Raw genomic sequence first — 21919 nt, 5'->3', positions numbered from 1 at the left:
AGGAGAGCAAGGTGCCGCGCGGCAGATAACTGCAGAGGGCGGGGGTGGCAGGTAAATGTGGGGGCAGTGGAGCCCGGCAGATAAGTGTGGAGGGGCGGATGGGTAAGTGCAGGGAGCTCGGAGGTAAGTGCGGGAACACGGGGTGGTGGAACCTGGCCAGAACCAGGCACTGTGTGGCGAGTAAGTGCAGGGGGCTTGGAGGGTAAGTGTGGGGAGGGGGCTGCGGAGTCTGGCCAGAGCCAGCTCTGCCGCCCTGCACAGGAGGAGGTGAGCGGCATGTTCCCCCCCATCCCTGCAGGTACAGACACACACACACCCGTCAGCTGGGAGGCGGGGCCATCTTGTGGGAGCCGGGGACTCCTCCTGCCCTGCACGGGAGGGCGCGTGAAGCCTGGAGGGGGTGCCCAAATGCAGGCTTGGCCCCTGGATGCCTGAGATCCAGGGTATGCCACTGGAGCTGGATGAGGGGCCCACACAGTGTGCTTTGCCCCGGGCCCCACACCTCCCTAGGGACGGCCCTGCACAAGAAGACTCAGAAGTGCAAAAGTAAAAAAATAAAATAAAATAGAAAATGGTCTTAAATGTATTATCTCTACAACACAAACACATATAAAACATTTTTTGTTTAGCAATTGTTATCTATCGAAACTTTAAATCATAATTCATGGATGCTTAATTTCAATTGTGTGGGTTTACAGTTATATATACATACGTATGCATTTAGCTAACTTTACTAAAATAATTCACGCATGCGTTATTTCGATCATACGGGCTTCAATTCCAACGGATGCACCAGGATAGTGTTTGGTTGAAGAGTGTTGCTTGACAGAGAACATTCATTTCAGTTTAAGCCCTGTATTATTTCTTAAATCAAAAATGGATACATTTCTTAATTGCAAAAGAAAAGCACAGGAAGGAAACACAAAACAGTCAACAGAAAGTGCAAAGCGGCAAAACATCCGTAAGAACAGTGATGATTACTTGCAGTTTGGATTTACATGTTTGGGTCATGAAGATAAATCAAAACCCAAGTGTGTAATTTATCTGGTGGAGCTCTCCAATGAATGTCTGAAACTGTCTTCATTAAAAAGGCACTTGGAAACTAAACATTCCAGCTTATTTGGAAAAGCGGCTGAATACTTTGAAAGAAGGTGTGCAAATTTCAAACAACAAAAGGAATCGTTCATTCATACCTTAACAGTTAGTGAGACTACTCTGAAGGCCTTGTATCTGCACCGGATTGCCAAATGCAAGAAAGCACATATGATCGGTGAATCTTTGATTATGCCTGCTGCAGTGGACATCTGTAAAGTAATCTTTGGCAGCAAGCAAGCAAGTCAAGTCCAAAAGATACTGCTTTCAGATAATACTGTTTCTAGATGAATTTCTGAAATGGCACTTGACTTAGAGAAGCAGGTAATAGAGAGATTGAAAACAGTTTCTGCATATGCACTCTAGGTTGATGGATCCACAGACATGGAAAATCAAGCTCAGTTGTTAGTATTTATTTGCTACGTTTGGGAAAAGAAATTGGTTGAAAATTTTTTTGTTGTCTTACACTGCCAAAACGAACAACAGGAGCAAATATTTTTGAAATACTTAACCAGTACATAACCACGAAAGGTCTTTCGTGGGACAGCTGTAGCGGTACTTGCACAGACGGGGCAAGTGCTATGACTGACAATAAAAGTGGTTTGATAGCGAGAATAAAGCAGGTAGCACCGAACACTGTTTCAACTCGTATTTTTCACAGAGAAGCTTTGGCATTGAAAGAACTGAGCCCAGACTTGAATGACGTTTTACTTTCTATTTTAAAAATTGTGAATTTCATCAAGGCCAGACCTCTGAACTCATGCATTTTTACTGCTCTTTGTGATGAAACTGGTGCAGACTATTGAGGGCTTCTTCTTCATTCTGAAGTTCGCTGGCTTTCCAGTGGCTCTGTGTTGCGAAGAGTGTTTGACTTACACGCTGAGATAACTCAATTTTTGTTGGACCAGAATTCTTATTTGGTTGATTATTTCAAGGATCCCAAGTGGAATGCAAAATTTGTGTACCTGGTGGATGTATTTGATTAACTGAACAGACTTAACACAAGTATGCAGGGATCTGAGACAGACATATTAAATCTCTGTGATAAAATCAAAGGATTTACGGCAAAAGCAGAACACTGGAATGAACGAGTGAGAATGGGAATAACAGCGATGTTCACCTGCCTAACTGACTTCAATGATGGAGAATCTGAAGCAGTGAACATTTCTGAGACAATTTGCAGCCATCTAACAGGGCATGTTGCTCAGTTCAATTTGTACTTCAGTGAAATGGAAGACTTTAAAAACCGACAGGGACTGGATCAGAAATCCATTTTCAAATGCTACCAACAAGGAAATGTTGCATAGTCTAAATGTTAAGGAAGAGGACAAACTCATTGAATTTAGCAGTGACCTTTTTTTGCGTCAGAAGCATCAGAGTTTTGGACGAAACATCTCAAAGTTTTGGTTGGATATCTCAACTGAATATCCAGAGCTTACTTGGAAAGCAATGAAAGTTCTGCTACTGTTTGCAACCATGTATCTATGTGAGTCTGGATTTTCTGCCTTGGCTGCAATTAAAACAAAACATAGATCAAAACTGGATGTGAAGGATGAGATGAGAGTTTGCCTTTCTGTCATCATACCAAGGATTGTCGAGTTATGCAAGATTCAGCAGGCTCAGGTGTCCCATTGAAATGGCAAGTTTTAAGTAAATATATCCAATTATACCAGATTTAAGCATTTTGTGATTATCTTATGGTTAATGTTTTTGGTGTTGTTAAAGAGCACTCCTAATTTACATCAAAAGTAATGTAATAAACATTTACAGCTGGTTTCATGAACTCTGATTAGCTCTACTCTTGGACTTTCCTTACCTAAAGTAAGATTAAGTAGTCCAAGATTAGTAATAACCAGGGATTGTGAAACCAGCCAATACAGTGCGGAAGCTATCTGCATCCAAAGTTTTAATTAAGAGCTTTAAGAACTATTGTTTGGAATTCTGTCCTAACGTAATAGTGTCAGTTCTGTTGTGATGTAAATTATGTATTAGATAAATGAAGAAAATGTGTTAATTTTAGGCCATTATGCCTTTTATTGCAAGCGTGGTAACATCAGGTAGAGTGAAAACCATGAAGGGGTACTTCAGGTGAAACCTTGAGACTGTGGGGGTACAGTTTCTAAAAAAGGTTGAAAACCCCTGCCTTACAGTAATGGTCTCTGAGATAGAAGCTTTTGTCTTATCTGGATATGAGTAATGGTACTCAGGAGGCTGTGCGACAAATTGTAGGACAACAACTGGGCCTGTCTATTCTGACTGTTACACCAAGAAAAGTGGGCTGGCTCACCCCCTGAACCTTCATATGTGAGAAAGTCAGAAAGAGTGGGGGTCAAAGTGCAAGGGTGGTAAGGTGTATGAAAAAATGCTGTGAAAGTGAAGACATTCCACCAAGTCTTCTTCCCTGTGGTTGTAATTGAAAGTGATTAGAGAAATAAGACTTTGAATTATATTTTCAAAATTGCCTAAGTGACTTAGGACCCCAAGTCTGTTTTAAAGATGGGACTTACGTATTAAGGAACCTAAATCTCATTGAAAATCAATGGGATTTATTGTCCTTAGTCCTCAATCCTCTTTTCAAAATGGAACTTACGGTCCTAAGTCACTAAGGCATTTTTGAAAATTTTCTCTTTTGTGCAATAGTCAGCTAGTTTGCCTTGTTCACAGGGATTTTTACAAGGTAACAGGCAAACAAATTAAAATCTGTGATTAGGAAGAAGAAAACATTTTTGCAAGAGGAAAATGTGATTATGAAACCACAGAATCTGGTGGGATCTCTGAACAGCAGGTGTAGTACCTGAAATTACGCATAACTCATTTTTGAAACTGACTAGATTTCAAGTTAACAGTGTCCCTTAACAGCAGCATGCTTAGCCATAGACCTTTTTATAAATGTTCCTTTTTTTCTGATTCTGTGCACCTCCTTCATACCATTGTTGATTTTTTCCCCCGCATGGAATTTGGATGAATTTTGGGATTTTGAGATTCTGGAAGAAGAAATTTCATATCATCAAGAAAATTGTCTTGTTTGTGCTGTGTTTTGAAATGTGCAGTATTCATCCAGCTGGTAATGTCAGCATGTTGTATTTGTGGATGGCAATAATCAATAGCTTCTCTCTTTTTATGTCATAAACCTGAAAATAGTGAGAGGATTCTTAGGCATTCTTGCTGGCTAGCAAAAGGCTTTTTACATTCCTTTTTTTTTTTTTTTAAAACACCAGTGGCATACCATGGGTCTCTGGCACCCGGAGACCATACTTACATTGCCCCCCCTCCCTCCCGTTGGTAGCAGCACCCCGCGGGGGAGGTCTGCAGGCCTGTGTCGTTTGTCCCACTCGCCCCCCGTCGACGTCAGCAGCAGTGTCGGCAGTACTCCACAGGGGGTGGTCTGCGGGCCCATTTCCTGCTCTCCCCCCACTGTGGGGGTGGCAGGGGCTGCCTAGGCGTGGGGCAGGGGCATGATGGGCTCTGGTCCCTGCGGCTCCCTCCTGGTGCCCAGGGCGGGGGCGTAGGGGCTGGGAATATGCTCTGGCTGCCTGCAACAGGGGGCGGCTCCTCTGAGGAGGGCCTGGCCAGCCTCCCCACCTCCCAGGCCGGCACCTGGGGGCATGGTCCCTCCCCGCCACCCCTTTGGTATGCCACAGATTAACACTGAAAATAATAGCAGCTAAACAAATATATTACAACTTCCATATGGTAGATAAAATAAACAAGTATATGTTCACTGATTTGAAAAACAATACTTTAGACTTATAAATTAGATAATTAGATTTATTATTAAGAAATTCATTTATAAATATTTCATACCTAACAGCCTCACATGCTAATTAGTTCCTCTTTTGATCCATGCTGCAACGTTTCAGAAGTTTTCCTTCTGTTGTTTGCTCCTATGAAATATTGACATCGTAGGTTAAATAATAAAAGAAAGGTGACACTATGTTAAAGCACAGTTCAATTTTCACTTAAAGATAGCACATAATTCTTTCCATTGGTACAGTCTTAACAATATTATTGATCCTTTTCATTACTGTAGGGGAATCATCAACAGAAACTCATTTATAGGGTTCTTGAAAGCAACAAATTATAGGATTTTTCGCAAACAGATAATAATTTTGCTTGTGGTCGAAGTCCAAAAAAATATACAACTAGGAGTTCAAAAGATTACCATGTAAAAATACCTTCTAGTCAATGCAGCACAAGATCTGTATAACACTTTTACAAGGTCCAATGGCATTTACTATTTCTAAACAGCTAATTATATTCCACTCCCCGGCTAGTTTTACAAGAAAGCCATTTAAAACTGGGTATGAATATAGATAAATAATTAGGCTTTATCTAGTAATTTCTGCATAAATTTATAACCACATAATTCATTATCCAGAAGGAAACTGTCCCAGATGTTTGCCTTGTATTAGAATGACTGTCGGAAAGTTTTAAGAGAGGATTTTGAAAATAGTCTAGTGCTTCCATCAGCTACCGTTTCGGAGCCACATCCTGAGAAGTACTGAGCTTTCAAATCAACAGCCCTGGTCCAGCAATGAGCTCCACGTAGGCAAACTCTGCACCAACTCTGCCCCATTGACCTTAGTGTGGGTCTGTATGGGGGCAAAGGTCATATGGATCCAATTGCAGAACAAAAAGTGTTCAGGTGAGCTTTAGATTAGCATCCAAACTACTAATCACCAGTATCTTTGCTTTTTTGGGAGGAAGGGGGATTGGGGAATATTGGCAAAACTGGTAGAACCTGAAGCTAGAAACCCTAATTATAGGTCTATTATAACACAAATTTTAGATCAGAATATATCAGCACCTTAATGATGCCCTAATTCAAAATGTCTTTGAAGCCATTCCCTTTGTCTTTATGCCACTGTTTGATCCACAGATGCTTGAAGTTCTGAGTCAGCTGATCATAGATAATCTGGGAGTGAGACGCTGGTTGTTTAAAGTGGACAATGAATTTGGAGGAAATGGCACCGCATATTGTGACATTGCTACGCACCTGAAATGCTACCACTGGGCCCAGAAAGAGTGTCAGAGATACAACACTGAAATGTGGAGGAAGAAATGGGCACACGTAAGTTAGTGAGAAGCTGAGTATCTTATTCTCTGGGACTGTTTGTTCTGTTTTGTGTTGATTATGTTTGTAGGGAGTGGGCCATGGTCACTAACGCGTGCACTTTGTGGTGCACCCCCTTTCATGGAACTTTTGCTTGGTAGGGAAAAATGTAGCTCTCTCTGGAGTTTCCAAAGGAGTTCTGCAGATGGAGGTGGCTGTGGGGATTTGCTGGATTAATGTGCTGCTGCTGGCTTGCACTGGCCTCTTAAAGTATCAACCTCAACTTTCCCTCATGGCAGACTTTTGCTTTGGGAGTCTTATGCGTAAATTTGTATGGGGGCCCCGTAAGTTTAGAGTGATATCTAACTATCATTCAAATGAATGAGTAAGGAGAATATATTACAAATGTAAATGAGAATTCAGTAAATTGAACTTTGTCTTGTGGAATTATTTGGGTGTTGTACATAGGAAGCTTTATAACATTTTATTCACATATAATAATATTAATAATAATACCATCTCTTCTATAGCGCTTTTCATCCCTAGATCTCAATGGGTGTTTCTATGCTGCAGATAGTGTGTTCTAAGAAAGCGTGTATTACTCGCCCCAGCTTGTGCATAAATGAGGTGTTGCAGATGTTTTTAATTCTTTTGTTACCTTCTGGAAATTAATCCAGCTCCTAGTATTATACATTTCTCTCCACTGAAGACGTGCTTGATTGAACAGTTGTCTGGGCCAGATTCATTTCTGATGTAACTCCATTGACTTAAAGCATAAAAGTGAAGAGGAAACATTAGCAGGGATTAATCTGGTCCATTGTGTTTAATGACAAGCTGGGCAGTTCACTAAACTAATGTAAGAAACCATGATTTAAATAAGAGAGTTAAGCAGAAACTGAGGAAAAGAGCAAATAAAATCCTTAGCTCAATAACTATGGGGGTGGACACAAAATAATAATCAGTTAAAACTTCACTCCACTAATCCTGAGCTTAATACTCCGTCTTCGTCATTTGATTTGCTGAATTCAGTAGATTGCTGAGGCAGTGGATTCTGATTTGCAGAAAATGGAGGTGGCCATAAAAGTGATGGCCAGCCACAAACACGCAAACAAAATAATGTAAATGTTATGATCTTACAGCTCTCATTTGTTTACCTTTTAGTCAAGGTACAAGTTTGTTCTTTACAAATTGTTGGACTGAATTTATTGGACCCGATTCATCAAGAATTTGAATTCTGATACAAATTGTATTAATTTTAGTTAAAGGTCTGTGAATATTTAAGTAAGCATTTGATATTTAAAACTATAGTGCCACATTTATTCCCATTAACTTCAGAAGAGTTGTATCGGAAGAATTTTCGCCATTATCCTATTTTAAGTAAAGAAATATTTACAGAAGTTTGGCCTTTTTGATTCAGTCAAGAGCAGTTAGAACATGTGACCTTTGATTGAACTGCATAGTATAATACGATTTCAAATTGTGCTGGTTAAACTTATTTTGAATTTTGATCATTACAACGTAATAGTGCTTTGTGGTATGAAACTTTCTGGGTAAATATTGACGGCTAGATTCTCCAGTCCTCTAAGGCTCCCTGGATGTTCATGAGCAGTGCAAAGTGAACTTAAAACAGTCAGAGATGGCCAGTAGAGAATGTTGCCTCTGGCAGGGAGCTCTCTGCTTGCATAAAGCTAACAGAGGTAGCATGCCCACCTCCTGTACCAGCTGCCCACGTGGGAGGGGAAGGGGGCATTGCAGAGAACAGCTGTATTAGATCTGCTCCTCCACTGATATAAGTTCCTTGAGCACCACTGACTTAAATCAGATCTGTTCTCCTGACATTTTAACTACCCTCAGCGCCAGATGGTTCAGAAATAGGGTGTCATAACTGGTTTTCTTATGGTTCCCCCACCTCAACTGCATTTAAGTGGAGCTCAGACACAGACAAGAATGTGCTCCTTAAAAATTCCTACAACATAATTGCTTACCAAAAGTTGAAAAAATATATAAGGAATGGTACACCTGATATCATTTCCTACAGCCTGTCAGCAGGAAAGCTTCTCTAAATCCAGGCCAGTACTTCCATGAGCGTAGGTGAAATAACAAAACGTGTTGCCATTTAGAACATATTTTCCAGAAATGAGCGTTGACATTTTCTGCCTTCTGAGTTGAGCTCTTTTTAGTAAGCGTGGAGACCTTTCTTATATATAATGAATTGCAATCTCCACTAAATATTACCATTGAGAGCACAGGATTAAAATTATCCTTTGTTACAGAGTACCATTGTAATGATACACATTTAGACATCAAAGCATTAGTTTATGAGCACAGGCATGCTTTAATGTCCAATTGCAGTATGTAGACCTGTTTCTTTCTATAATGAAGACATTGTGTCATCGGCTTAGACTGCCACATACAAAACATATGCTGGCAGGTTATTAAAAAATTCAGCTTCTTGATGAAAGACTATCCTGCAGGCTAAGAGTATAGAGAAAAGACTTTCCATTCTGGTAGAATTATTAGAAATGAGAATATGACTGTAAGCACTGAATTATGTTAATACTTACAAATAGCATCATTTGCATAGCAGTTTATGACACAACACCAAGATTTTTCTCATTGGTATGTAGTAGGCAACAGATTAAAAATAATGTAGTTTATGTGAGTTTGAACTGTATGAGAATCTATTCCATCTAAAACAGAAACAACGAGAGTGCTGTAGCACTTGTTAGTCTTTAAAATGCTACAGAACTCTCGTTGCTTTTGCTGTATACAGACTAACACGGCTACCCCTCTGAATCTAAAACCGAGTGATTTTTAGATTCCTCATTTCAAGCATAACACTGGGCAAACTACAATGCACGACAAGATTAGTAGTGTGTTTTATCCAGTTCAATTAATGCAGAGTCTGAGTTATCTGAGAGATTACTTTGCAGCTGCAGATGGGGTGAAATCTGTGTTGTATGTTAACATTGACTGCAGTGAAACCACTTATGAAGTGAGGCACTACTCAGTGTAAGCAAGGGTATCAGTGGCTGGTGCTTGTATGATCAGATAGTGCTGAAAAGTTTCAGCCCCTCAGTGGGGTTTTCCCGTTCGTTTTTTGCAATGTAAATGACTCTGGGGAAAAGCAAAAAGCTACCTAGCTAAAATATGTGAAGCTTATACATGTGAAACATGTCCTACCTGGGATCCTTTTCTACCTTTACACAATCACATTCCACTCTTATTTGGTATTGTCTTCAGAAAGTAGTCAGAGTCCATTTGTAACCATGAGCCTATGCCTATTCCCATTGAAGGATTGGCCTGAAAATTTAGCAACTCCACTATCAATAGAGAATGTAGTAAGCATTACTGATGATGTTCTGTTTTGCATGTGGAGGTACTACTGTAATAGTTTTTAGTACTGTATTGGATTTTCCAAAGCACCTTAAAAGTTAGATATCTAACTCCCATTGAAAGTCAATGCAAGTTAGGTGTTTAACACTCCTAGGCACTTTTGAAAATCCTACCCATATTTACTGTTTGTTTTTCCATCATCACATGCCATTCTTCTTAACAGGATAAAAAATAAATCACTAACCCCCTGTCTTTCTTAGTTACTTCTTTTGGTAAATGAGAATGTGAGACTTTCAGAATTTGTAAGCAGAGGAGTGCTGCAACCAAAGTTTGTTTTACTTTTTGTGTCTGAAAACTTTCTGTGGATTTGAAGTTCACCCTCTCCATTGCACGCACTGTTAGGGAGGTGCACTAGAAACTCTATAATTATGTTTGCAATCAGTTTACACTGCAAAGCACGGTTTATAGCCCCAGAATTTACATGAAAATGAACACATTCCATAACCAGAGCTGGACCTGTTTAATGCCTGGAATGCCGTCTGTAATTCGGCCACTAGCTTAAGTGTCGCTAGTCTCTGAACACTGAAAACCACTCCTTTGTCAAATTTGTATTTGGGAGTCTGTTTTATTACTTCCCTAGAGCTGACTTCTTACATTTATAAGTCTTCACTGGAACAACAGAGTGTTCATTAGAAAATTTATAACAAGCAGAATAAGTTATTCCCCTTGTTCCTCCTAACGCTTTTTCACCAGGGAAGCTGATGGAGAATGGGTCTCCAACATGGGCTTCCCAGCACAGAAAGCACAGGCTGGAGTTACATAGTAGAGACTGCAAGGAGCACAGGTGGCCAGATGAGGGCGCTTAGAGCAGCTCACTGCTGCAGGAGAAGGCAGGGAAACTTTAGTGCTTCCCTGACTTCTCCAGCTGTGGGGCCTGCTGTGGCTCACCAGAAGTTGTAAGCCAAAGCAGGAGTGCAGTAGTGGGGTTCTTCTGCAGAGCCTAGTAGTAAACCCCCAGATCCCCAGGTAGTACTTGGGGGCTGTAGCCTGGGAATATGTTCTCACCGGTGTCTTAGAAGTCTACAGTCCAGTAGGCTTTGCAGGACACAAAAACCGAAAGGCTGTGTGGTTGTCAGGCTGATCTGTTGGAAGGCTCCGAGTGGAGAAAAAGGCATTCTCTGGAAATGCAGTCTTTGATCTTAGTGATCTTCTCTCTCTCTCATCTTAATCAATCTTCGTTTAATTAGACCAGCTGAGTCTCTGATTGCTGTTTGGAGAGAGAAGTGAAACAGCCTCTGAGATGAGGTAGGAAGCAGGGTTTTCAGGGGCCTGCCCACTCAGAATTCTGACTGCAAAAAGCACGCAGATTGCGGGGTAGTCTGCTGCAAAGGCGTCATGTGAAAGCCTGACAAACATATAGAAAATACCAAATGACTGTCACAGTTAACTGGCTACCTGCACCTTTGCCCCCTCCTGCTTTCTTTGAGTGCATCCCCTCTCAAGCTGACACCTCTCTCTCAGGGTAGAATCACACAATTCTTCCTCTCTCAGACCAGGCTCTGGACTACAGTCCCCTGTGATCAACTGTCATTACTGTCAGCAGATCTGATTTATCTTTAGTGATTTCAGTTCTTTTCCCTATGGGGACAATGGCAGAGTTGCCTTTCTGTTTGTTCTAACAGCACCCATTGAATTAAAGCAATAAACATATATAATAAACATTCCGTTACCCCAGCATCGGTCTGTCTCAATAACCAGGTTACATTTCAGTATTCATAGATTGCTACCTCACAGCTCCATGTCTGCCATAATGATCACTGACTTGAACTGAGTTTAAGGGACTTACGGTGTCAGGAAGTTTTAAAGATAAGGAACCTCAAGTTGGAAGCAGAGAGAGGGGTGCATGTAGGAGATGGAGAAGGGAGAGAAGTGAAGGTGGCACAGAGGAAAAGCAAACTGAATAAGGCAGCAGTAGAAGAAAAGATTCAACATTTATAAATTGGCCTGTAGCAACACAGCCCATAGAAAGCTCTAAATCGTACATCTGTTGTCGAAAGAAAAAGGCTGTTTAACACACAATATATTGTTTTATTTAAGATTTACAGTTTTTTAAATCACTGTTTCTAATTTTATGACTGTAATTTTGTCACTATTATTTGTATTATTGTAGCACCTACGAGCCCTAGTCATGGACCCGAACACCATTGTGATAGGTGTTGTACCAACACAGACTTCTAGGGCCTGGTTAACTCACTAAAATTAGTGATAAGAGACTTAAAATCTTTTTGAAGGAGGATAAAGCACAGAAAACTCCAATTTCCATCAGCATTGACTCAATATTTTAACACTGGTCCTAGGATTTGAACTTGATCACCACCAATTTCAGATGCCAGAAATAGAATATAACTGTTGCCTTAAAATTTAACATTATTGATCATTTTTCAAAAATTCCTTAAAAAGAAATTAGATAAATCCAGAGATTATCTGAAAATCAGGACTAGTGGTAAAGAGGTGTATAATTCTTTGCGTATGGTTCCATAAGGAAAATAAGCCTTATACACAGTTTTCATCACCCTTTTCGTCTTTCCAGAAGCAAAGAGCTCAAAATAAGCAGCATGTATCTATCAACCAACCCAAAATATAACCACAATACTGCCAAAGCCTTAATTTAAGTGTCATAACATCATGCTTTATAACTGAGCTCTATTATTCTCTCGTACACAGTAAAGTTACTGAATGTGTACTTTCCACTTCCTAAAACCCATACTTATTCTTATCACAATATTTGTTAATCACATTCTGTAATGGATTCCAAAATAGTTTGGTTTCAGAAATGTTACCGAGATTGCTGGGGTTCACAAACAGTTGAGTTGTGTTTCCTGGCATACCTACTATGGGTCTGTGGAGAACATTCTTTGAAAAAGCAATCTTGCCTGCTGATTTTATTGATTTCACATACAGTCTTTGGTGTGATCATTTTTCCAGCCTGAAGGGTGCCAGAAACACAGACAGTTACACAGAAAATCCACATACAGTATTTTGAAGGGTATGACAGGCTTTTAAAATTTCTTCTAATTTAATATTGTGTATACTAGGATGGTAAAATTATCTTGGCTAAAGGAACAGATCTCTGCTAGCTACAAACTGTGCAGTGCAGGGTTGTTTCCTCCCTAACGAATATAGGCTTTGCTCCATCAACAGAATATCTTGAGTATTTTACATATTTATTATATCTGAGAACAATCTGCAGTGCTCTCATCAGTCAATTATTATATTTATATAGCTGCCGGAGTTATGTTTCAGGTGATTCTTAAACCCTAAGTAAAATAACAAAGCATGATAATTGTATCCTTCGGTTAAATTAAAACCATGATATCTATTCCTAGGACCTACAATAATCAGATATGCAAGCTGTTGGTTTGTATGTCCTATTGATTTAATATGCTTCTAATCAGTACATAAAGCTATAGGCCTGCAGTGTTAATTTTTCATATGCTTACAAAGTACCCTTTGATTTTCTGTCACGCGTTAATTACAGTGTTTTGCCATTAAATAGGAAGCTTTGTGTAAACTAATTACTAGGTAATCATTGTCTACCGCAAGCGTGCTGTTTGTACCTTTTATTTTATTCTAAAAATGCACAGATCTCGCAGTCTGGAACCACTATACCTTCCAGCCATTAGCTCTCACTAATTCATAGCATTATTGTGTTAAGATTGTAGGAGTTGTAATTGTTGTGGTATCAGTGCTGTTAATTACCGGAGTAAACAGTTGAAATGGTGCCAAGGTCTATTGTACAAGGCAGAGAGAAGGAGGTTTAAATGTTACTTCCACCATCTGGGGACTGGAGTAGAGGCAAATGCTAGAAAACAGCAGTGAGGCAATATCAGAACTTCAGCTCCAGGGTTTTAGGCCATATGGATCTAGAATATTTTGAATCAATTGAATTTTACTGCCAGTTTTTAGCAATAACAGTGTGGAAGGAGAGGATAAAGCAAGAGTACTAAAGAAATCTGAAATTCGCTAGTGTTATCACATGCAATAAAATGCCTATTTGGGATATTTTAAAAATGTTTGTTTTGCTAAAATCCAAAAAGACAAGTGTAAGAATAAAAGAAGTTCAACTGTGTGTCACTTGTGAAACATGACATAGTTTTTATCATACTGCTCTTTGGGCTATTTTGCAAAATAGCTCTGCAATTGACATGGAGTTCTTGTGAATTTACTGAGATTATCCACACAAAGCTTTTTAGTAATTTGTTGGTTTTTTTAAAATCACACTTTTGAAATTCACATAGGCTCCTTTCCTTATGGAAGCAAACGAAGAGGATGGCCGATGAAATAAAGCAAATTATTACAGTTAAAAATATTTTTAAAAGAAACTTGGAAAATCTAGTGAACTTGAGGGGGCATAAACTGAATGTCTATTCACATGGGTCTGACTGATACACTAAAAACGTGCACTCAAATGCTGCTACTCTTATTTTGTATTGGATAGGAATTACTATCTAAGGCTCTGATTCTGCAAACACTTCGCTTGTGAGTGGTTCCATTGATTTCAACATTTTTATTTTGGAAAAAAAAATCTTCGTTGGGGAAAATAATATTAAGAATACATCGTATTGCCCTCGCCCTTCATGGAGAAATGGGTTCATTGGGAAAATTATTTATTTGAGAAATTGGCACCCTGTCTTGCAAAACACTTACACATATGTCTCTTTCAGCACAAAATAGAAATCCGTCAGTCACATTGTTAAAAAAAACAAGCCATTGAATAAAAACTGTCATAATCTCTATTAAATTACACTTGTGCTAAATTTAAATCTGCACGATAATATCACATTGCTTCTAATCTCCTCTTTCTGTCTGATTTTTTGTGGCACTGGATATAGTGTTTTTATATTTAATTTCCTCCCAAATGTTGTTTTCCAAGGTGAAATCGACAAAAAAGAGGTCTCTGTAGCTTGCTGCTGTTACTGGTTTAGTATCATTCAGAGGAAATAGAAGGGATCTCTCTTTCTAAACAATCTTGGTTTATTTATTTTTTTATTGGTCTGTTAGCAGATGTTGAAGTGATTCATGGCACAATGTAAACATGCTTTTAAATAGAAGTATTGTAAGTAGCAAAGTATACAATGAAGCTGGAGCAATGAGGGGTTTTTTGGACTAGGACAATGTTCTCTGCTTTTTGTGTGCATGTAGCTGAATTTAGAATAAAAGAAGTGCTTGATCTTTATATATTGAAATCCTCAGCGTGCAGAGTGACAGCATGAGCCAGAAGAGAAAACCATGGCCCCATGTGGTGTGAAAAAAGGAACAGCAGTTTAAGTGCTGGAAAGTTGAAAGAGAACTAACCTCCTTGTTCTTGTAGTCAAGGAAAGTGGCTGTTTTGTGCTCTCATATTGAAACATAGCATATGTGCCTCAGTTAGACAAAAAGCCTCTTGAGTCAAAGCAACCCTGTGTGCTGATCCAAAACGAAGGCCACAGTAATGAGGGACGAGCTTCTCAAGAAGCAGTGAGTAGATAATACTACATAAGTAGAGAATTCTGTGTAGTGTTCTCTCCATTCTACTTAATGCAAGTCGAAACCACGGTGAACTGCTTGCCATCCAGCCGAAATGGGCCATTAGCTATCAGGGAAAATTGTCTTTGCTACTTTCAGCAGATGGAGCAAATATTTTACAAAGCAATTTTACATACAAAAAACATTTGTGTTACTTGCTAATGACAGCTGTTTTACATGATGTTACCTTCTCCCAGAACATATTTTTTCAGCTCATGGAAGACAAAATTGGCACTTTTTAATTTTAAAATTTGCAGTTAACAATTAAATGTTCATTTTTAAACCAGCTTTTAAACTTCAAATAGCTATGGTAGGCAATGTATCACTTCCAAAAATATTTAAATTTTTCCCCCCAATCTTTCCAAATGTTTTTTTTCTTTAGCCTAGATTATTGCTCTGGACGAGAAAGAATATCAACTCTTTGTCAATTGCAAACAAGGAAGTACTTACAGTAATGTGGAACAGCAGTCAGGACATAAGCTTTGGACTCCGTTTGGAGCTATGGCAATTTACACCACTTTGTATTGTTCTTCTCTGGTCCATTCAGCTTTTTGCCGTGTTGTTGGAGCCCAGTTGGTCCCAGGATATGAGACAAGGTAGGAGAGGTAATATCTTTTATTGAACCAGCTTTTGATAGTGGAAGGTACAAGCTTTTGAGCTGCACCAGTGGTCCCCAAACCTTTTACCCCATGCCCTCCCTTTTCCCATCTGGGCCCCCGCAGATCCCCGCAGCTGGGGCCGGGATCAGGGCCACAGTTGGGGGGGGCTATTGTCAGGGCTGGAGGCCAAGGCTGGGAGTGGGGCCATGGCGGCCGAGGTGGGGGGGCTGGGTGCTGCGACTGGGGACTGGGTGCTGTGTGGAGGCCCTGGGCAGGCCTAAAGCAGAGCGGGTGGATGATGCTCCCTCCCTGCCCCCTGTGGGGGCCGGCCTGAGCCTGGCCAGCCCCCTCCTCCCCCCCCCGTTCCTCCGCACCCTAGAGTTTGGGGATCTCTGAGCTACACAGATCCCTTCCTTCCTCATGCCTGAAGAACAGCTCTGTGTAGCCTGAAAGTTGGTACAATAAAAGTTATTACCTCTCCTACCTTATGTCTTCCGTGTATCTTTACTTATCTGGGCTTTCTTTCTTTGCTCTATTTGCTTCTAAGGCCCAGATAGCTTCCTTTCACTCTGATTCCATCTATAAGCCCCAGGCCTTTCTCATGCACTCCGCTCCACAGCCTCTTACTATCCTGGATTTCTATTTCTATTTCTAGGCCTATTTCTCTTTTTTCCCTTGGTCTCTCTTCTCTTTTCACCAGGCTTCTCTTTGTTGTTTGATCTTTCTCAACTAGATCCGCTACCTGTTTCTTCCAGCTACACCTTTTCCAGTCCTGACGTCACCTCTTGAAGCTATCATTGTAACGCGGCCTTTCAAATTTCTACTTGCTCTAGGAGGGCACGGAATATTTTTTGACAGGAGAGGAAAAAAAATTATTTGTCTTGCTCATCCATGTAAAGAGCACGCCAGTAGACTTTGTGCCTGGGCTTGTCGTGTAAACTGCAACAAAAATATCTGTACCTTTTTTGGTGGCACTGAGAAACATGAGCTGAGAAGTTTAATGAAGTAAGCCTACTGTTCTGAATCAGTCTGAGGCTACATTTGATATTCAAAGTAATTTCTACTGAGCTGTCGTCCAATTTAAAGAAGATTGTCATGAAGATGAGGGACTCTTTTAAAAGGTCTGGCTTCATGAATAAATGCCTGACCTACAGGCTTGAATGGGTTTGACGTTTGTTTTAATGTAGTTTCTCCTGCCTGCTATACTTCCTCGTAGTTGGAGCTATACCTCTCTAAGGGCACTCAGTGATGGAGGAGCTTCAGCTAGGAATTAGATTATTAAGGGCACTTAAAGTGGATTTGATCCCAGATCTACTGAGAGAGTTTGAAAAATGTGATGGTTTATTCATTTCTTTTAAAGCCACTCCCTTCTCCCTGAGAGTTGATTTTCCTTAGTCATTATGATAGCTGGGAGACAGTATTTCTTCTTCGCGTGCCTGCTCATGTCGATTCCATGCTAGGTTTGTGCGCGCCTCCGTGCACGGCTACCGGAATTTATTTTCCCATTAGCCACAGACAGTCGTTGGAACCTTGCTTCTGCTTGCTACCGCAAGCACTTCAGTTCCCCTGGTCCTTATAGTTAGAGATTAGGTTAATTAAGTAGTGCTTTGTTAGTTAAGTACCATAGTTAGTTCGCTGGTTCCTGTTAAGTGTTAGTCCCATTAGGGACTTGGGCTCGGGAGCGGACATGCCCCCGCTCTCCAGGCTTGAAGCCCTGCAGTTTGCAGCAAACCCTTCCTGCTCAGCGACCCCCAACGACAGTTACTTAAAGTGTTGGGGGGAATCGTGCCGGGAAGAGATAAGGCTTCAATTTTGAAGGGGAAGCCCATGATGGGACCCCCTCATTGCTGCACCAGTTGCCTGAGCCCCGTCACCTGGGAATTGGTCTCCGAGGAGAAGGTCTCCCCATCAAGACACGGATCCCCAGGGTTGTGCTCCCTGTTGCCGGCACAGGGGCGATCACCTACGGCTGAGCAGCGCCATCCATGGTGGTCTCCGACAAAGAAGCATGGACGATCTCTATCACCAGCACAGTGGAGCTTGACGCAGCACCGAACCCGCTCTCTCGCACCAAGGTCCCCAAGGGAGCGGCGCCGTTCCCGCTCCCCGGCACCGAGGGACTCCCCTGCGATGGGCAGGCGTCGAAGCTGGTTGCTGTCGTTGAGAGGCTCACTCAGAAATGGTCGGCACTGCCATAGCCCCTCCGGCACCGGGGCGCTCCTCCAATTCCTGGCACAAGTCCCTGCGGTACCGTCCTGGGCAGTCCCATCACCAGTCGTCGAGGTCCCACTCCCCGACGCCCCACGGGAACCATCGTGCTGCTGACTGCGGTGGGTCTAAGGGGTTGAGGCGCCGGTCACCATCGCCCAGGTGCTGGCAGGAATCGCCACGGGACAGTTGGAGGGAGTCAGTAAGAGCCCCCCCGTGGTCCTCTGCTAGTGGCTCTTACTCCTTGGAGGAGGATAGACCTGCTGCCTGCTCCAGTCACCGCTGTGACTCCAAACCCCGGGACCAGGGCCCGGGACCCTCACCATCGGGTTGACCCCTGGGGCATTGGCCCATGCAATGGAAGGATGGCAATGGAAAATGTTAACACTATCGCATGCCAGGAATGGAGACTTGTATTTATACAGATGTGGTCCCAGTGTTCCCAAGCTGCCGCTACACATGCTGCAGGGAATTTTGTATTTTTTAAGTCAAGGAATGAAAATCTTTTCCATCCCCATCCCACAAATCTGTGTGGTGTTTTGTATTTGTTTTTAAATTGCACTGTGCCCAAAGTCACTAGATCTAAATGGTCAGGCTCAGCATGATGGAGGTATAGCTGAACCGACTGAAAGGTGCATATTGGTTTGTAGGTCTGACCTCTGAATGGTATTAATCGCTGAAAAGAACACTTCTCTCTACCATGCTGTATTTATATTAATTGTATAGGTAACGATACAGTTGTTTTGAGATGGCTGCCCCATCTCATAAAAGATATATTAGAACTGGAAAAAGTACACAGATGGGCAATAAAAATGGTTAGGGGTATAGAACAGCTTACATATGAGGAGAGGTTAAAAAGACTAGGACTGTTCAGTTTAGAAAAGACTACTAAGGAGGATATAATAGAGGTCTCTAAAATCATGAATGGGGTGGAGAAAGTGAATAAGGAAGTGTTATTTACTTTTTTCACATAACACAAGAACCAGGGATCACCCAATGAAATAAATAGGGCATCAGATTTAAAACAAACATAAGGAAGTACTTCTTCACACAACACAAGTCAACCTGTGGAACTCATTGCCAGGGGATGCTGTGAAGGCCAAAAGCATAACAGGGTTTGAAAAAGAATTAGATAAGTTCATGGAGGATAGGTCCATCAAAGGCTACTAGCCATGTAGTCAGGGACACAACCCCATACTCTGGGTGTCTCTAAATTTCTGGCTGCAAGAAGGGAACTGGATGACGGGGAACGGATCACTCAATAAATTTCCCTCTTCTGTTCATTCCATCTGAAATGTCTAGCACTGGCAGGATACAGGCTAGATGGACCATTGGTCTGACCCAATATGGCCATTCTTACGTTCTTATGTAACCATTAGCTCTCTTAGCCTCTTGGAATAGTTATATTTAAAAGCAAAACACAAGTCCTGATGAACCCAACTGGTCTTTGCTCACTGTTCTGATGTTTTAGTCAGTCTTGAATTCCCTGGTACAGTTCCTGCTTAGATGAGTTTGGTTTATATCACTGTTTGGCTACAATTTTGATCCTTGACCTCACAGTTTGGAATAGGAGTAAATCACAACATCAGTGTCTCAGCACTACCAATCATGTGGTTGTCTGCTCAGAGGGCGAGCTGATCAGCTGCAGTTACTATTGCTATTTTCGATCTTACAGTAGATGCTTTTAGGAACTCCAGTTTGTATTATAGGATGGTATGAGAAACTTGAGTTGAAGACCAAAAAGAGTTCTTTCTTGTAGGCATTATTGATATGGGGCATTCCTTTTAAGAATTAAAGTCACACCATGAATATATTTTCACCTTTTAGGAAGAATAGCAATTGTACAATTTGAGCTGTCACTGCAAACTGGCGGGGAGCCATGTTCAGTTAGATGTACATTTAGAGTAATTCCACTGAAGTCAATATGGGGAGACAAATTCCAAAGTCAAGGCGTGCTACATGGACAGTGCTCTGCCAGCAGCTTCCTCCTGCTTAAACGCAGGGCTCGCCAGCTCAGAGCCCTCTGATACTCATAAGCGCAAATGTATTGTACAGGGAGAGAGCCTTTCTCTCGGACAGGCATGTCCCATGCCTGACAGATCAAAACCAAACACCTTGTATTCCGCTCCAAAGTCAACAGGCAGCCAGTGCAAATCCCACAGCGTTAATGCAATATTCTCACAACAAGAAAACCCCACGCAACAAGCAGGCTGCTGCATTGTGTACCAGCTTCAGTTTCCACGTGGATTTAAGGTATAGAGCTGTGCAGAGAGCCCGGCAGAGCAGACAAATCTAGAGGTGACAATAGCATGAATAACAGTAGCAAGACCAGCATCCAAAAAACATGGTCCCAGCCTGCAAGCCAGACACAGATGGAAAAATATAAAATACAAAACTGTCAGTGGGACAATTCCAGGAGTAAGGTACTAGTCAGCGTGGGTGACAAAACGTGGCCCAGGATTAGGCTGTGGGCCAGCGGTAAGCCATGTCTTTGCAGTGTAGTTGCTGTTGTATTGTGTTCTCATGTAAGACTTGAAGCACCAGACTTCTGTCTGACGTGGATCCCAGACTGGATGCTGCAGAGGCCGGACAAGCTGATAATGAAACTTCATGTGCTAGACGATGCAGTTGGTTTCACTGGCCTAAAATAGCCCAAATCTGTTAACCTTCAGGGCACCCTGCAAAATCTGTGTGTTATGCTCAGGCTTTGGAAGAGCAAGGAACAGGTTGAGAGGTGGTCATTTGAGCAGAGGCCGATGGGATTGTGTTATTTCAGGCTAATTAGCTGGGATCGTTTTGGCTGTGGGTGAAATGTGCTGCTAAATGTATTTATTTATTTATTGACTTTAAGTGCTTCTTGAAAGGTTTGTCGATGGCACCTACAGCCAGCGATAGACACTTAAAAATATATACTTCTTAGGTCCTTATGTCACCCGCAGCGTGAAACATCTGTGTAACAATGCCACAATCTTTAATGTATTTGCCCTCACTACACCCCTGTGATGTAGGGCAGTCATATTATTCTCATTGTACAGAGGGGGACCTGAGGCACAGAGAGACTAAGTGACTTGTCCATAGTCACACAGGAAGTCTCTGGCAGAGCATGGAAACCAGATCTCCCCTATCCTCGGCTGGTGCCCTAGCCACTGAGCCATCCTTCCTCTTTAATAATAAATACCAATTAAAAACCCCTGTGTGTCACATTGCATGTCATGGAAGTAACATGATTCATTGATTGCTCATGCAGAGTAGCGGGTTTGTTCACATTTATAGAGTGTTAATCACAAGGTTATACCGGGCACCTTCCCACCCCAAAACAAGATCAGGGCTCAGAATGTTGCTAGGATCAGCAGATAAGTGGTCCTCTTCTGGAACATGGGATATTTCTCATTTCAAGTGGATGTAAAACAGAAGGAAAGAGACCCAGGGGAGGCATGAAAATGCTTATGAACCAGCAAGAAAGAGCGACTTGGGGCTTTAGAGTCAGGGTCGTGGCACTTTACATACTTGCTCACTTCTGGGCCTCTTTTGAACAGCAAAGACAATGTACAAATTGTACAGATTTACAAGGATATCTCCCATCATGTATACTCTGTGTGTGTAACGCTTCCAAACTTGCCTGGGCTCCCCCAAATTCATTATGACTGAATGGTGAGTTTTGAGTTGAGTGTAAAAGTAAAAGAGTTGGGAAGAGTATTACTAGAAAACAGCCATTTTAACACTCTCAGTTTTTAAAATACAAATATTGTAGAAGTTACCGACTCTTGATATTGATCACTAAGCCATGACCAAGGCTTTTACGTCATTTGCAATCACAAGGTCATGTTACTGATAGAAGTGACAATAGAATAGATGTTACACTGGAAAAAAATCAGCCTTTCAGGAAAAAAGACTGTATTGGATAAATGTAAAGAGTAGTAAGAAAAAAAATTAAAAAAGACTTCCTGATTGTGAGTAAACAGTAACCACTTTTTTTGTGTGTGCGCCTGTTGGAGGCCTGGTTTTTAATCACCCCACAAGCAGTTTTCATTTCTGTAGTAAAATTGCTTGTGGTTCTATTTAATTT

General features: G+C 41.4%; 1 protein-coding gene across 1 annotated transcript in view; it reads left to right on the top strand.

The window, feature by feature from the left end:
- The window catches only part of LOC137158273 (IQ domain-containing protein H-like), a 52486-nt gene that overhangs the window by 12701 nt on the left and 17866 nt on the right, over positions 1–21919 (top strand). The window contains exon 4 of the mRNA XM_067556058.1: positions 5972–6163. Coding sequence (XP_067412159.1) covers positions 5972–6163 — 192 coding nt within the window. The remainder of the gene's footprint in view (positions 1–5971; positions 6164–21919) is intronic.

Source organism: Emydura macquarii, unplaced genomic scaffold (genome assembly GCF_026122565.2).
Source record: "Emydura macquarii macquarii isolate MOO-44397 ecotype Brisbane River unplaced genomic scaffold, CSIRO-AGI_Emac_v2 contig_1644, whole genome shotgun sequence".
Classification (NCBI taxonomy): domain Eukaryota; kingdom Metazoa; phylum Chordata; order Testudines; family Chelidae; genus Emydura; species Emydura macquarii.
Note: the sequence above shows the minus strand (reverse complement) of the source record. Positions and strands in the feature narration are given on the sequence as shown.